Source organism: Schistocerca piceifrons, chromosome 8, assembly GCF_021461385.2.
Source record: "Schistocerca piceifrons isolate TAMUIC-IGC-003096 chromosome 8, iqSchPice1.1, whole genome shotgun sequence".
NCBI lineage: Eukaryota > Metazoa > Arthropoda > Insecta > Orthoptera > Acrididae > Schistocerca > Schistocerca piceifrons.
Window position 1 is genome coordinate 54,234,334 of NC_060145.1, and position 17,948 is coordinate 54,252,281.

Here is a 17,948-nt window from a genome sequence, read left to right on the forward strand (position 1 = left end):
CAGTGAAGAGTAAGCTACAAATATTGTGTTCACTATATATATTTGAATAACAATGGGTAGTCAACTGAAGATGTCCTTTTCATTAATAATATTAATCAGGATTGTGTTGGTATGGATCTCATTAACAAATTGGGATTAAGTAATAGAATTCGAACTATAGACGAAGCGACGAACGAAAATTAAAATTTGAACGTCGACACTATCATGAGAAACATTACTGGACAATTATCGTGATGAGAATTTAAAAGGGAGGAGGTGCCAGGGAAATTTTTGCTAAATCTTAGCAAAAATATTGAATATGATAGAAAACTAGACGATATTAAAATTAGAACAATAGACTTGAACCATGGACCTTGGCGTTGGTGGGGAGGCTTGTGTGCCTCAGCGATACAGATGGCCGTACCGTAGGTGAAACCACAACGGAGGAGTATCTGTTGAGAGGCCAGACAAACGCGTGGATCCTTAAGAGGGCAGCAGCCTTTTGCAGTAGCTGTAGGACAACAGTCTGTATGATTGACTGATCTGGCCTTTTAACACTAACCGAAACAGCTTGTCATGCTAGTACTGCGAACGATTGAAAGCAAGTGGAACTATAGCCGTAATTCCTCCCGAGGGCATGCAGCTTTACTGTATGATTAAATGATGGCGTCCTCCTGGGTAAAATATTCCGGAGATAAAATAGTCCTCCATTCGGATCTCCGGGCGGGGCCTACTCAAAAGGAAGTCGTTATCAGGAGAAAGAAAACTGGCGTTCTACGGATCGGAGCGTGGAATACCAGATCCTTTAATCGGGCAGGTAGGTTAGAAAATTTAAAAAGGGAAATGGATAGGTTAAAGTTAGGTATAGTGGGAATTAGTGAAGTTCGGTGGCAGGAGGAACAAGACTTTTGGTTAGGTGAATACAGAGTTATAAATAGAAAACCAAATAGGGGGAATGCAGGAGTAGGTTTAATAATGAATAAGAAAATAGGAGTTCGGGTAAGCTACTACAAACAATATAGTGAACGCATTGTTGTGGCCAAGATAGACACGAAGCCCACGTCTACTACAGTAGTACAAGCTTATATGCCAACTAACTCTGTAGATGAAGAAATTGAAGAGATGTATGATGAGATAAAAGAAATTATTCAGGTAGTGAAGGGAGACGAAAATTTAATACTCATAGGTGACTGGAATTCGACAGTAGGAAAAGGGAGAGAAGGAAACACAGTAGGTGAATATGGATTGGGGCTAAGAAATGAAAGAGAAAGCCGCCTGGTAGAATTTTGCACATATCATAAATTGATCATATCGAACACTTGGTTCAAGAATCATGAAAGAAGGTTGTATACATCGAAGAAGCCTGGTGATACTGGAAGGTGTCAGATTATATAATGGTAAGACAGATTTAGGAACCAGGTTTTAAATTTTAAGAAATTTCCAGGGGCAGACGTGAACTCTGATCACAATCTACTGGTTATGAACTGTAGATTAAAACTGAAGAAACTGCAAAAAGGTGGGAATTTAAGGAGATGGTACCTGGATAAACTGACTAAACCAGATGTTTTACAGAGCTCCAGGGAGAGCATAAGGAAACAATTCACAGGAATGGGGGAAATAAATACAGTGGAAGAAGAACGGGTAGCTCTGAGGGATGAACTAGTGAAGGCAGCAGAGAATCAAGTAGGTAAAAAAATCGAGGGCTAGTAGAAATCCTTGGGTAACAGAAGAAATATTGAATTTAATTGATGAAAGGAGAAAATATAAAAATGCAGTAAATGAAGCAGGCAAAAAGGAATACAAACGTCTCAAAAATGAGATCGACAGGAAGTGCAAAATGGCTAAGCAGGGATGGCTAGAGGACAAATGTAAGGATGTAAGAGGCTTATCTCACTAGGGGTAAGATAGATACTGCCTACAGGAAAATTAGATCTTTGGAGAAAAGAGAACCACTTGTATGAATATCAAGAGCTCGGATGGAAACCCAGTTCTAAGCAAAGAAGGGAAACCAGAAAGGTGGAAGGAGTATATAGAGGGTCTATTCAAGGGCAATGTACTTGAGGGCAGTATAATGAAAATGGAAGAGAATGAAGATGAAATGGGAGATACGATACTGCGTAAAGAGTTTGACAGAGCACTGAAAGACCTGAGTCGAAACAAGGCCCCAGGAGTAGACAACATTCCATTAGAACCACTGACAGCCAGTCCTGACAAAACTACCACCTCGTGAGCAAGATGTATGAGACAGGCTTTTGACAATGTTGACTGGAATACTCTCTTTCAAATTCTAAAGTTGGCAGGGGTAAAATACAGGGAGCGAAAGGCTATTTACTATTTGTACAGAAACCAGATGGCATAAGGGGCATGAAAGGGAAGCAGTGGTTGGGAAGGGAGTGAGGCAGGCTTGTAGCCTATCCCCGAAGTTGTTCAATCTGTATATTGAGCAAGCAGTAAGGGAAACAAAAGAAAAATTCGGAGTAGGTATTAAAATCCATAGAGAAGAAATAAAAACTTTTAGGTTCGCCGATGACATTGTAATTCTGTCAGAGACAGCAAAGCACTTGGAAGAGCAGTTGAACGGAATGGACAGTGTCTTGATATGAGGGTACAAGATGAACATCAACAAAAGCAAAACGAGGATAATGGAATGTAGTCGAATTAAGTCGGGTGATGCTGAGGGAATTAGATTAGGAAATGAGACACTTAAAGTAGTAAAGGAGTTTTGCTATTTGGGGAGCAAAATAACTGATGATGGTCGAAGTAGAGAGGATATAAAATGTAGACTGGCAATGGCAAGGAAAGCATTTCTGAAGAAGAGAAATTTGTTAACATCGAGTATAGATTTAAGAGTCAGGAAGTCGTTTCTGAAAGTATTTGTATGGAGTGTAGCTACGTATGGAAGTGAAATGTGGACGATAAATAGTTTAGACTGAGAGAATATAAGCTTTCGAAATGTGGTGCTACAGGAGAATGCTGAATATTAGATGCGTAGATCACATAACTAATGAGGAGGTATTGAACAGAATTGGAGAGAAGAGAAATTTGTGGCACAACTTGACTAGAAGAAGGGATCGGTTGGTAGGACATGTTCTGAGGCATTCAGGGATCACCAATTTAGTATTGGAGGGCAGCATGGAGGGTAAAAATCGTAGAGGGAGACCAAGAGATGAATACACTAAGCAGATTCAGTAGGATGTAGGTTGCAGAATTACTCAGAGATGAAGAAGCTCGCACAGGACAGGGTAGCATGGAGAGCTGCATCAAACCAGTCTCAGGACTGAAGTCGACAACAACAACAAGACTTGAAAATACTAACAAAAACTAGATGATACTAATGAAGAATTAAGTCCAAATTTGAAGAAAAGTGCCTAAGAACGGAAAACAGATTTGACAATGTTTGATCAAAATGTGGCAGATCTTCGGGTGGGATGCAGGATTAGTTCAAAGTAGCAAACCTCTCAACTTGCAACATTGAGTTCATTCACAGCCTCAAGATATTGTTAACGGGTAATAGGAGATTTAACTATAATACTGACCCAAGTAAAGTCATTGTTGGTACCTTTGTTGGACAGTGCTGTAACCAATGACGAGGTAGTTTGCTCTCATAATGCATGTACACGAAATAAAAAACGGTTCTAAACAAGTAATGGACGTGAAACAACAATAATCCGATTTAGAAAAAATGAAGGAATTTAAATGAACAATGAAGAATGTGAAAATATGCAACTCGGCTGATATTGTGAATGTAATCAGATAGGAAACAGAAGCACTAAGCCAAGATAATTGTATTGCAGGTTGTTATACAAACATTATTGTTTATGAGATGATTGGTCAAGGAAGTTTAAGCAATTACATCCAGTTGATACAATCAGAGTTGCTTTCGCATAAATACTAAAATGGGTATTTGGGTGCTACACGTGAGTGCAGTTGCTGTAACATGGGGAAATCTTGAGTCCAATCAATACACTGCTTTTCTAGACTGAAAATGCGTTGCTCCTCAAGCGCTGATAGTGAGACAAACAACGAAGTCAATGCACATTTACAACTCGCACAAAGAGTTGGTCACTAACTTTCTTCATAAGCCCTAGGAACGGAACAGTTCTTTAGATAACGTACTCAGTGGCGATTTAATCACAATTTTGATCCAGCTTTTACCGTGTAAAATAAGAAAACAGATAGTCTCTTTAGCATTTGATTGTTATGGTGAGCTGTTACGAGCTGTTTATCCTTTAGAGGAGATTGACAATGAAGGAGCACCCGGTGAATCACAACATGGCACCCCACACATCGCGATTGACATTTTCAGCACACAACATACTATGGCAAGATAATTTTGGGTACCCACTGTGGAGTCAATAGAACTGCAATCGACCACGATACGATGGAGAACACAAAGACCATCATTTTAGAAATGACGAGATGAACAATTATTTGGCAGATAGAACTAGCAGGCGGTCCAGGATGGAGGATTTCAGGATCAATCACCGCTCTGAGATACGCATGGCGGACACTGAAAACGAGTGAGGGCCGGTAAACTACGAGGGCATGCTGAAATTTGTGCCTCCGAATATTTTATGTGAAAACTCTTAAACCTGTTTAAGTAAGACATAGGTTATGAGTATTCTACATATTTTTCATGTATACATATCTGCAGCCATCTGCCGCTCGAGGGCTCCAGAGTGTAGCGTGTAATTTGTAGTGTGTAACGTGAATATGTCTGTGCTTGAGAAACATGCTATAATCTAGTTTCGAATTCGGGAGAGGGGGGGAGGGGGAGGGGAAGGGACCGGGCGGTTTCGAATTCGAAGAGGTATTCCACACGAGGAGCACACACTCCATAAGCAAGACAATGCCGGAATACACTGAAGGTAACACCGGAGTACCACAGGGAAGTGTGATAGGACTGTTGCTGTTTCCAATACACATAAATGATCTGGTAGAAAGCGTCAAATGCTGTTTAAGGCTATTTGCAGATGATGATGTTTATACCAAAGTAGTAACGCCAGAAGATAGTAAGAATTTGCAGAACGACCTGCAGAGAATTTATGAATGATACAAAATCTGGCAGTTGACTCTAAAAGTAAATAAATGTAACATAATGCGCATACATAAGAAAATAAATCCACTAGTGTACAGCTACACTATTTATGACAAACAGCTGGAGAAAGCGTCTGCTGTAACATATCTAGGCGTAGCTATCCAGAGCGACCTGAAGTGGAATGACCATATCAAACAGATAGTGGGAAAAGCAGATTCAGATTCATCGGAAGAATCTTAAGGAAATGTGACTCATCCACGAAAGTAGTGGCTTGTAAGGCGCTTGTTCGCCCGATTCTTGAGTATTGTTCATCTATCTGGGATCCTTATCAGGTATGGCAGAAAGAGAAGGTCCAACGAAGAGCGGTGCGTTTCGTCACGGTATCGTTTAGCTGGCGAGAGAACGCTACGGGGATGCTAAACTCCACTGGCAAACGTCGCAAGAGAGGCGCTGTGCGTGACAGGGAGATTTACTATTGAAATTTCAGGACTCCACTTTTCAGGAGGAGTGTGACAACTTATTACTTCACATCAGCACAATCACCATAAACTGCTTTCATTCTCTGATGAATCTCCTTTGGGGTGACACCTTCTGCTGTCAAGAATTCAATGACTGCACGTTGCTTAAATCGGATTGACCGACCGTCTGCGCAGTGTTCCATACCTCACACTGTAGCAACACAACCGTTCAATGGCAAGTCTTCCCGCCAACTGGAGCTGTAGAGAAGAGGCTGCGTAACAAGCCAGTACCTGCCGCATAACAAGAACAACAGAGGACAAACGTGTTAGATCCCAAGAAACAGGTATATACCTGTCAGATGGTCAAGATTGTGCAGCAGTGTATTTGGGGATTAGTGTAACGGGAAACAGCAGGGATTTTTCTTGCAGAAGACAGTAAACTCAAATCAACCGAGACAGAAGTTAAAGCTGCATGCGAGATCATTGGGACAGAACTCAATATCAGCGATATGGAAAAAAAAGAAAGCTGGATCCTATCATCTAGCTCAACTCCTGATGCAACTGAAGACTTTCGAGAAAACGTCATGTCACTTGCATGTAAGCTCTCCAGCCATACTCCAACAATCAGAGGACACTTTAATGATACAACATTCATTTGGGATAATTACAGTTTTGTTAGTGGCGGGCGTGAGAAGATATCCTGTGAAACAATTAGACTTAACCTCTTTCAGGATGTCCACATTGACACTGATATCAGTGATCTCGGCACAGTTTTAGTAAAAATTTATACTGAAGCGCAAATGACAACTAAAAGTAGTAGAAAGCTTTATATGTTCAGTAAGCTAGCTAAAGAAGCTGTAGTGTCAATCTTTATTTAGGAACGTAAAACCTAGCTTAGGAAAGGGGGCATGTAGAGGAACTATGGCTTAAATTGGGAAGATAAATATACCATTCAGTGGATAGATATGTACGCAGCAGAGAAGTTCACGACCGAAGGCACTTCCATGGTATGCAGTCACTGTAAAGAAACAAACTACTGCAGAACAGGGGTAAAACAGAACACAGGATTATAGATAGAAAGACGCTGAATAGAGCGCTTTTGGCTCTTAAGACAGCACTGCGTGATACCTTCAAGACTACCATAGCAGAATATTGTAGAATGATCTTTCACGTTACCCCAAAGAAATCCTAGTATATCTAAGGGCTGTTAGTGGCACCAGAATTAGCATCTATTCACTAACAGATGAGACGGGAATTTAAATTAAGTGTAACAAAGCAAAAAAAGAAGCACTTTACTCCGTTTTCAAGTGTTCCTTTACAAAGGAAAACTCAGGATAATTGTCCCAATTTAATCTTTTGCCACTGAAGATGTGTGAAAGAAGTATCAGTGGGAGCGGCGCTGGGAGATAGCTGAAGTCATCAAAACTTAACAGGGATCAAGGGCCTTATTCTTTATGGAGGTGTTGCAGGAAACATACAAGATGTTAAAACCCCTAGCGTTCAACAGATAGCTTAGTGGCTCGTGACGTCTCACTGAGGAAAAGCTACCACCTTGGCCGATTTGTTATTAAGACATAAGTGAAGGCGCAAAGTAGTCAACCAATGAGTTTTATGAAACGCTTATTAACGAATCTGCCAACATTTACAGTACAAACGTTTGGCCAAATGTGTGTACTGCAACTGCTGACTGACTTTTTAATAAACGCATCACGAAATGTTAGAAATGTTTCTTACTATCAATAAAATGTTGAAAAAGAAAAAACTGAGTATATTTTAATTTTCTTATTAAGAAAATTGTTTTGGAGACTTATTTGCACTGTGAGACATTTTCCCACCCTTTATTTAAGTTATTGACCTCTATCTACACTACTTCGTATTCCTTAAGGCAAGCGAGTAGTTTTGAATTTACACACAGTTTCAAACCTTCACGAACCTTTTTGTTGCTGACAACAAAAATGATGAAATGGAAAAAGTTCATCGCTTTCTGCAGTTCCTCGGTTAAGTAAAATTACCGCATCCAGCTTGACTTTTGAATTTACTATTTCTTTTCTACAAACTGTTTTCGCGACAGACTTTGCAGACAATATTCACATTTGCCATTGATTGTAGAAACAGAATTATTTTTTGTGTAACTCACACTTCACTTCACTGGATGAAGTCAAACATTGATGTGTGAAAACTAAATTGCAGGGCGAAATTCGTTAGAGATACAGGTAACGTCTGAGTGCAAGTATGTGTGGAGTATATTAAATATATGTGCCATGTGCTTATGTGGGCAAGGCCAAAGAATCTCTTACTGAATCCCAGGATCGATTTCAATCAAACTTGGTACATATATTACTTACTAACTGGAATCACGTAATGTGGGAGCAAGAACCAACAACACAGAATTGGGGTAGGCGTGATAACCTGCAAAAACAATGTGGGGGGGACGAGATGGACCGAGGGGAGTGCGGTATCAGATGGGCAGAGAGGGGCAGGGGAGGATGTGGCCAGAGAGATTAAGATGTGCGGAGAGAGGGAGGAGGAGGAGGAGGAGGAGCTAATAGAATTGGGGTAAATACTTACCCAGGCAACGTTAGGTACTCACTACGTCATGTATTTAAGAAGTTGTGGCTTAAGACAGTAAGAGTTACACTTTTGCACTATCTGCTTCAGAGAGCTGCTGTGTACAGCTTGTAGCAGAGTTGTTATCAGAGCAGTGACTGTAAGTAAGGTGCGAAGAACAGTGCGAAATTTAGAACTTGAACTCTGTGGACTATCGATAAACACTATCACTCGATAAAATATAAGCTGAAGTGCCAGTCCTGATTGGGAACACTTCTAAAGTCAGTAATTGACGATGCAGTGAACAGTCACATCTCAAGATAAAAACCAGTTAGTCGCATCGCGCCAGAGGCAGTACGTAGTCTCTCTGGCAACCAAACAAATCTAACAGCGATGCTTACAGAGTGTTGACCTTACTCTCCACCGCAACAGGTTTCTAGGGCCATTACTTACGACTGTACGGATTGCGGCTGTGTACACGCTGATAAAACGTGGAAGGCATTGGATGGAAAGAATGACAACGTGGAGCTCTGTGACAAATGGAAAACAGTGCGTTTTTTTGCGACTGACCTATAGCGATGCCTGCGAAAGCAGGTGTCCAGATTCGAATTTCAGATTTGCCACTTTAAAGTTATCACAAATGAGAAGATAATTCTTGCTCATAATACTGCACACCTACATAAAATGTTCCCTGAGGTTTAACAGTATTTAAAATACTGACTCGCTGAAATTTAATGCTGGTGTAAGTTAGCCTCGAATTTAAATTACGTGCTTCGCTAGTTGGGAGTTTTTAAAATAACTTAAGATCTATGTCAAACACCATAAAAAGTGATCTTTTCGTGGCCGTGTCCTCTTACCACCCGTGCTATAGGGATAGCATCTATGACTAATAATCAAGTCGACCTGGTTGCTTGGTTCGAATCTCGTCACTGCTAAAATTTTGAATAAAAATCATCAGCAATTACGGCTCAATATTTCCGGTGTAAGAAGTCACCACGGTCTGCCAACGGCTTTGTCAAAATTACCGGAGAAGCGAGCAGAGGTTCAGGTCACTTTTGTCCCTGCACAGTGCATTTCCCCTAAAACAGCAAGAATCAGCAATGATCAACAGCATGAGGATGCTGAAAGCAATCGAAACCACCACATTAAAGACATGATTTGCTCCCAAAGGACGTATGTCGGCTAACTGGAAGGTATCTTTGTAGTATCTCCAATGGCAAAAGATTCCGGATTAGTACTCTGTTAGGTAACTGCAAAGGGGGAGGTGACTACGAGAAAAAAACCTGGAATAGTAGCGAAAGTATGACGTTCTACGGGTCGGGGCGTGGAGTATCAAATGTTTGAACCTGATAGGTAAGCTAGAAAATCTGAAAATGCGAAGGATCAATCTAGATGTAGTAGTGGTCAGTGAGGTGAAATGGAAAGACACCAAGGTTTCCTGGTCAGATGAGCATAGGTTGTGTTACTGTAAACAGTTCAGTGATAGGGTTGTTCTGATCAGAATCTATAGCAAACCAACACCGACAACGATGATTCAAGTATACAAGCAGACGACGGAAACAGGAGAGTACGAGGACACGGAACGTGTTATTCAGTACACAGAGGAGAAATGAGAACCTAATAGTCATAGGGGATTGGAGTGCGGTTGCAGGGGAGGGAACAGAATAAAAGGTTACGGGAGAATATGGGCGTGCTAATAGGAGAGAGAGGAGCTAGTAATATCGAATAAGCTCTTCAGGAATCACAGGTGGTAAACCTAGGGCCAGGAGATACGGGAAAATTCTAGTTAGATTACATCATGGTCAGACAGAGATTCAGAAATCAGATATTAGATTGTAAGGCGCATCCTGGAGCAGATGTAGACTCAGATCGCAATTTACTAATGATCGAGAGTAGGCTGAAGATTTTAGAGTCTAGTCAGGAAGAATCAATGGGCAAATCAGTGGGATATGGAGATTCTAAGGAATCAAGAGAGAGAGACGATAACGAATAGCCCAGCTGGCAGCCGAGTTGAAAAGGAATGAGTTTCTCTCTAAAAAGCCAGTAACAGTAGCTGGAAAGGTAGCTGCGAAGAAACAGTGAGTAACAGGGGACACACTGTACTTTCTCACCGAAATGAAGTACAAAAATGTTCAAGGGAATCCAGGAATACAGAAACGTAAGTCACTTAGGAATGAAATAAAGTGCAGGGAAGCTAAGGGGGTTGACTTCATGAAAACAGTATACAGGAACATCCTAAAGCCATTCGTGCCTGGACGTATAAAACGAAAATGGAAGACATGGAACAGTAAATTTTCTGTTTTAGGGGTAAAGAAATTCTTTTGTTTTTTAAATGTTACCTTTGTTGCCTTTTGGCAAACAGTCCAATTAGATGATTACGAATAGCTATCCCAAATTGTCGGAAATGCCATGCTTTCAAGGAGTCCTTTTAAAATTATCCTCTGATAATCCGTTTTAGTCTGATGTCCAGCCGAAAATGACTTCTGACCCACGACAGATCATGTACATAGTTACATATTTAAACTGAACGGCTCGAGATAGTTCTTCCACCTTTCTGCTTTCCCTTCTTTGCTTAGAACTGGGTTTCCATCTGAGCTCTTGATATTCATACAAGTAGTTCTCTTTTCTCCAAAGGTCTCTTTAATTTTCCTGCCGGCAGGATCTATCTTACCCCTAGTGAGATAAGCCTCTACATCCTTACATTTGTCCTCTAGCCATCCCTGCTAAGCCACTTTGCACTTCCTGTCGATCTCATTTTTGAGACGTTTGTATTCCTTTTTGCCTGCTTCATTTACTGCACTTTTATAGTTTCTCCTTTCATCAATTAAATTCAATATTTCTTCTGTTACCCAAGGATTTCTACTAGCCCTCGTCTTTTTACCTACTTGATCCTCTGCTGTTTTCAATACTTCATCCCTCAGAGCTACCCATTCTTCTTTTACTGTATTTCTTTCCCCATTCTTCCCTTATGCTCTCCCTCAGAGCTACCTATTCTTCTTCTACTGTATTTATTTCCCCATTCTTCCCTTATGCTCTCCCTGGAACTCTGTACAACCTCTGGTTTAGTCAGTTTATCCAGGTCCCATCTCCTTAAAATCCCACCTTTTTGCAGTTTCTTCAGTTTTCATCTACAGTTCATAACGAATAGATTGTCGTCGGAGTCTACACCTGCCCCTGGAAATACTGAACGTACATAACCCTATCGAGGGGGAAGAAATAACTTTACTGAAATGGAGTTGGGCGTTACTTAACTTTACCGTTTGTGGAGTGTAATCAGGCATAAAACGGGTCGTAGCTGGCCAACGTAGTCACAGAAATAAAGAAAAATCAATGGAGACCGTGGAGACCACAGATCATGTCAACATTTGTGCAAAACGCACACATTGTGCATGGATATCAGGTTGGTGGCATAACCATTTTGACCCGGCTCTTCGATAAATCGAATTAGGTATCTCAACAACATAGAAGAGCACAAAGTGGCAGAGATGATGTTTAGCAACCTGCTGAAGCTGAAACTTTAAAGTGAAATTATACTGTGTAGCAAATGCTGTACACTTGTAAACGCAACTTTTGAAATGCCCACCATTTCTCTTCTAGTTGGCATCTGTTTTCTTTGTGGTTAGTAGCGAAGCGCTTGAGAATGGAACACCATGTAGTCATAGTGAAGACTTCACAAATGTGGTGAATGTTGTGCAAAGACCATTTTCAAACTTTGTGGAACGAAACAACTGTGATGAGAATGATTGCTAAATTTGAGAAAATCGTTTCGGCTGTGGACAAATTCTCGAGGCTTCCTCGTGTAAGTCTTTCTGCGGGAACGTCTCCGTCGTGAGTGATGATGTAATTAAGTCCTGTGAAATCTATTCGCCCACTTGAACCAGCAAGCAACGGTTTTTGAAAGATGAGCTGCGTCGCTCTGCCTACAAAACCAAACTGACAAGAACTGAAGCCAAACGATCACAAGAAGCCACGAGCATTTGGTAACAGGGTGCTTGCGAAACAAAGAGCGGACAACCATTTCAACAAGAAGATGTTCACTGACGAGGCACATTTTCTGTGGAATGGCTTCGCGTACTATTAAAGTCGTTGAATAATTGTGGAGAATCCCCTGTATCGTTAACGAGTGATTGTGCGGCGTGGCATTTGGGCTGAGCTGTTCCTTGGGCCGTTCTTTTTCGAAGATGGCGCCGGAAACCCATTAATAGTGACGGTGAACGCTATCGCAGTGTGTTAAGAGTGCTTCTGAGGTCTGAAATGGATCATGCGAATGCTGACGAAGTTCGGTTTCAACAACATGGGGGCAACCTGTCACGTCTATTACAACTATGGACTTGTTGACTGCCTGTGAGATTCCTCACAACGCTGACGAATTTGCCAACCAGTTCTTGTGAAATGACACTAAGTAACTGCATTCCCTGAGGACGTTCAAATCTCTTGTGTACGCCAACAAACCACGATCACTTCCAGGGCTCAACACCAAGATTAAGCTTGTTATTTCAGACTTAGAGGCACAAGCATGTCAAAAAATTATGGATAATTTCATCGAAATAATTAGTGTGCCTGCAAACTCAGAGGCCGTTTGAGGAATACATTTCGTACATACCCACAGGTAGCATACAACATAACATTTAATTTACTGAATTTAATCAAAAATATGTATGTTATTATGCACTCTAATGTTGCGTCCTTTGTGGGACACACTTTACACTAAGCTCAGTGGACCGCTACGTACCTGTGTGGCCAGGTAGCCAGAGAGGGAGTTCTTGAAGAGCGACATGACCACGTCCACCGCCGAGGGGGCGTTGATGTAGTGGATCGCCAGCGTCCTCAGGGGGTACGCCTCCTGCAACATTCGGATCACCACTGTTGGCTGTTTTCTGTAAGACAGTCACCGCAACCATCTGTTATGCAACTATGGTGTGTAATGTAACGCCCCCAATCATGTTTTTGACGTTTAGACTACTTGTTTAATTGGTGATTTTCCATGAGACGAACTGAATCGTCTCTAACTGTAATATTATCGATTGGTCTTTAATCATCTGTTTGCCATTCAACAGGTACTTTAAGGATGAAAATTAAATTTGGTAAGACTTAGTATGTACAGTTTGACGCTTCTCGAATTCCATAAATGATAGTCTTTTCAGACAGTGAAATACAATAACTAGACAGTATTAAATTCTTGGGGCGTTACATATCACCTTCATTAAAAATCGCATGAAGCGCCTTAGTTCAGCTACATTTGCGGTATGCACGATTACTGTTGCGGACGACTTAAGAGATGGATTAGTCTCTTTCTTTACAATTACTAAGAGGTTAACAAATCTTTGTGGGAGGGAGGGGAAGGGGGGGAGGGCACTCACCTTACAGGAGTATCATTTTCAAGACTATAGTTCAGTGGCCTCTTCAAAAAGATTTTGTAGTCTGAAACCTGTGTCACAATACAGATTTATTTTTAACGTCTCTTGCTAGTATCTGTATTTCTCACATCTCAAATAATAGTATAAAGCATGCATATAATAGATAAAAACCGTTAAAGGCGTGGCTACACGTTAGTGAACTTCAAGAAATTCACAGATTCCAGATACTGATGGCTCCAGTTATGCACGTATCGATCTGATTCTGTATACACTGAGTGCATAGCGACCTGAAGATGGCACTAATGAGATGCCGAAACTGGTTGTCTAAATAAAATAGCTCTTGAAAATATTAGGCTGTTTGGAAATTATTCTTTGGTAAATGGCTGACCAGCCGCTGCTCCGTATCCATTTTATTTTATACTTAGTATTAGCTGTTTAATAAATACTGTTTCATAATTTTGTCACTTTATTGTATCACACATAATTTTACATTCTCGACTTCGTTCCACAACTAAGAGTTCGCTCTCTTGGGACACATGGAATACAATGCAATACAGTGAACATTTATGTGCTATGCATTTATAATACACGTGAGATTTTACCAGTTAAGATGCACATGCCACTACAGCTAATAACACATAATGAATCAGCATTCAGAGATTTCTTTTGGTATGAAAGCAATCCAAGAGAGATATAAGAAATACAATTAACAACGAATCTAAGAAAGCCATTGACGATTTCAAAAAAAGAGAAAGACGACAGAAGATTGTGTTTCAAAAGGATGTTTGGTGTTGGAGTAAAAGTAATACAAGACAAACTAGCAAAATAATTTACAGAAAATCTGTGGAGCAATACTGTTATCCAAACCAAAACAATACTATAGTATAATTGTTCTGCATCACAAACTGACGGACAACATACAAAAAGCTATAAATTTGGCATACTTCCATTCGTAAGTTGGAAGGTAATCACTAAAATTAGCACCACAAAGTACCTTAAAGCCTAGAAAGAAGTTTATAAGATTTTGAGTCTTCAGTATTCTAATTGGGTTGACGCGGTCCGCACGAATTCCTATCCTGTACTTGCTGCCTATGTCCTCAGTTATTTGCTAGAGGTATTCCTCTACAGAAAGAAGAGTTACAGACCAGATCAGTCACTAAATTACAAGTAACTTGTTTGTGATTTACTGAGTTTTAGAAACGTTCTGACTCTTTCAACAGCCCCTGAGATATGAGATACTGATCCAACTTATGCTAGTTTAGTGGAGATATATATATATATGTATACGTATATATACGTATACACTGCGACCAGCCAGTGTTCTGGTGTTGACATACTGTTTGCCTCTAGAGCCAATTTAGTCCAGTAACTAAAGGAATGCCTTAAGGTGCAGTTTAAAAATAACGTCTGGAAAGTAGTGAATCCACCAAACGGAAAATTGTTCAGAAGCAGTTTATCAATAACTTATAGCAACTGAAGACAATTACTGGGTGGACAGAAATTAAGGGAATCGCGACTCCTCTGAATAGAGTCAAACACATCCGTCAGGCTTTTTATTATGAATCAGGCGATAGAAGAGATGATGGAAACAAAATACTTACATCTCACAGCTACAGAAAATTGGAAGAAATATTAAGAAAACGAAAAACCGAAAGGCCTCTAGTTCAGTAGGAATTTCTACTGGAATACAGAGGAATGCTACTGAAATATCTGTCTCTGCATTTCAGAAATATATTCTGGCTTGGGAACAGGATAACGGGGAAGTAGATTGCAGAAAACACAGTATTATACTAAGAAAGGAGCTTTATCCAGCACCAAAGATTATAGGGGAATAAGTATCTTGAACACAGGATACGAATTAAATGCTAAGATATTAATACTCGCCGGCCGCGGTGGCCGTGCGGTTCTAGGCGCTGCAGTCCTGAACCGCGGGACTGCTACGGTCGCAGGTTCGAATCCTGCCTCGGGCATGGATGTGTGTGATGTCCTTAGGTTAGTTGGGTTCAAGTAGTTCTAAGTTCTATGGGACTGATGACCTAAGATGTTGAGTCCCATAGTGCTCAGAGCCATTTGAACCATTTTTTTTTATTAATTCTCGTTTCCAACCCATGACAGAGGCAAAGTTATCTTAAGTTCGAAAAGATTTAGCACTGATGGTACACCCGCATAACTAGAATATTTGAGTAGTGGAGAGAATATGATCTTCCGATATTTACTGCTTCCGTCGAGTTTCAGAAAGTGTTGAACAAGCTAGATAGGAAGACACTGAAGGAAATTTTACGAAGACATGGCTATCCTAAATATCTTCCATGAGCAGTAAAGAGCCTGTATTTGAATACACAGATAGTTCTACAAAATGGAAGAGAACAGCACTTATTAATTATAAATCAAGTAATAAGACAAGGGCGTAGTCTTTCTCCGACACTGCAAAATATGTCTAGACGACACCATTCGTATGAGGCAAGGTACACTTTCAACACAACGCTTTAAACTCTGACAAGGTTAATTTATTAATACGCTGTCATCTGCTGACGGCCAGCCGCTTATAGGTAAGACAGAAGATGGATTGCAAAGAGAATTACGTAAGTCACAGCTGTGCTCAGCTCAATATAATCCTAATCTTTCCATTAACGAAACACAGGTGACCGCTTTGTCACGAAGAAACAACCTACACTGCCGGAAAAAAAGTAATATACCATTTTAGGTATTTCCAGTTCACACAAGATTTAATGTTGCAACATTGGACTAGGACTACATGAAACAGATGAATAGCACAACCGGTTTGAAGATAGCAGGTATCGACCCATGCTGGAACACCGATATTAGTACGCGGTGTAGCCCCCACGGCTGGCAGTGCAGACGCCGACACTGGCATCGTTCAGACGGCGGATACCGTCATGGGACACATTGTGCCACATCTGCTCCAACTGTTTACGTAGTTCTGTAATATTTGTCGGACGAGTTACTTCTTGTCACATATCCCCAAGTGCTCGTTGGGAGACAAGTCCGGAGATCGTGCTGGCCGGGAAAATTGCAGCACGTCGAGTTTCACGGGCAGTGTGGGGTCGAGCTTTATCCTGCTGGAACAACACATCACGTTCCTGTTGCAAGAACGGAAGAGGAAGGGATCTACCAACATTCTGCACATCCAGAGTGCTGGTTAGCGACCCCCACACGAACACCGAAAGTTCATGAAAGTTGTAGCTTACCGCATCCCAGACCATAAGGCCTTGGCTGGGGCCACTGTGTCTTGCATCAATGCACTCTACGAAACAGCATTCACCAGCTCTACGTCATAGGCGCAATGGACTCTCACCTGCGTGCAGGGAGAATCTGCTTTCATCGCTGGAGACAAAGTGACCCAAGTCATCGTCTGACGGCACCAGTCCAGCCGTGCAACATCGATGCTGGGCGTGAGTGGAAGACAGGCTAAGGGTGTGAGCGTAGCCCACTTGCTAACAACGCGTTCGCAACAGTTCTTGTTGACATGTCTGGGATCACAAACCGTCTTATCTGTGCTGTGATAGCTGTACGATCTGCTACTGCTGCCGGTACGATGTGACGATTTTCGCGGGCGTTTTGTGATGGGTGGACGTCCAGAACCTCGTCTTCAGGTGTGAGAATGGTCACGTGACCACTGGTACCAGCATCGATGCACAACCGGTGGAGCACCTCCACTCGGAAGGCCGCAATTTGACCCATTTCACACTCTCTCAGTTGGCAGTAGGAAGCACGAGTGCGTCTACGTGGCATGTTAGCGTGCTTGCTTCATACCATGCCATCTGGCTGAGAGCGCTTCCTATTGAAGCTTAGACATAGATGGCGCTTTGGTAGGTATCACGCTACACTGTTAGCGGACGACGTCGTCAGTATATGTGCGGTCCCCCGGGTGGTATATGCCGTTATCGGATCAAAATCTACGTCTTTCCAGGTGTACTAAATGTTTCCGGCAATTTATCATCTTTCGACGGCAACAGACACATACATACGAGGTGCATTCAAGTTCTAAGGCCTCCGATTTTTTTTTTCTAATTAGCTACTCACCCGAAATCGGCGAAACTGGCGTTACTTCTCGACGTAATCGCCCTGCAGACGTACTCATTTTTCACAACGCTAACGCCATGATTCCATGGCAGCGGCGAGGGCTTCTTTAGGAGTCTGTTTTGACCACTGGAAAATCGCTGAGGCAATAGCAGCACGGCTGGTGAATGTGCGGCCACGGAGAGTGTCTTTCATTGTTGGAAAAAGCCAAAAGTGACTAGGAGCCAGGTCAGGTGAGTAGGGAGCATGAGGAATCACTTCAAAGTTGTTATCACAAAGAAACTGTTGCGTAACGTTAGCTCGATGTGCGGGTGCGTTGTCTTGGTGAAATAGCACACGCACAGCCCTTCTCGGACGTTTTTGTTGCAGTGCAGGAAGGAATTTGTTCTTCAAAACATTTTCGTAGGATGCACCTGTTACCGTAGTGCCCTTTGGAACGCAATGGGTAAGGATTACGCCCTCGCTGTCTCAGAACATGGACACCATTTTTTCCAGCACTGGCGGTTACCCGAAATTTTTTTGGTGGCG

General features: G+C 41.6%; 1 protein-coding gene across 1 annotated transcript in view; it reads right to left on the reverse strand.

Annotated features, from left to right (window-relative positions):
- Positions 1-17,948, reverse strand: part of LOC124711883 (alpha-tocopherol transfer protein-like) — a 147,549-nt gene that overhangs the window by 55,296 nt on the left and 74,305 nt on the right. Inside the window, exon 5 of the mRNA XM_047242125.1 lies at positions 12,755-12,865. Within this exon, the coding sequence (XP_047098081.1) occupies positions 12,755-12,865 (111 nt within the window). The remainder of the gene's footprint in view (positions 1-12,754; positions 12,866-17,948) is intronic.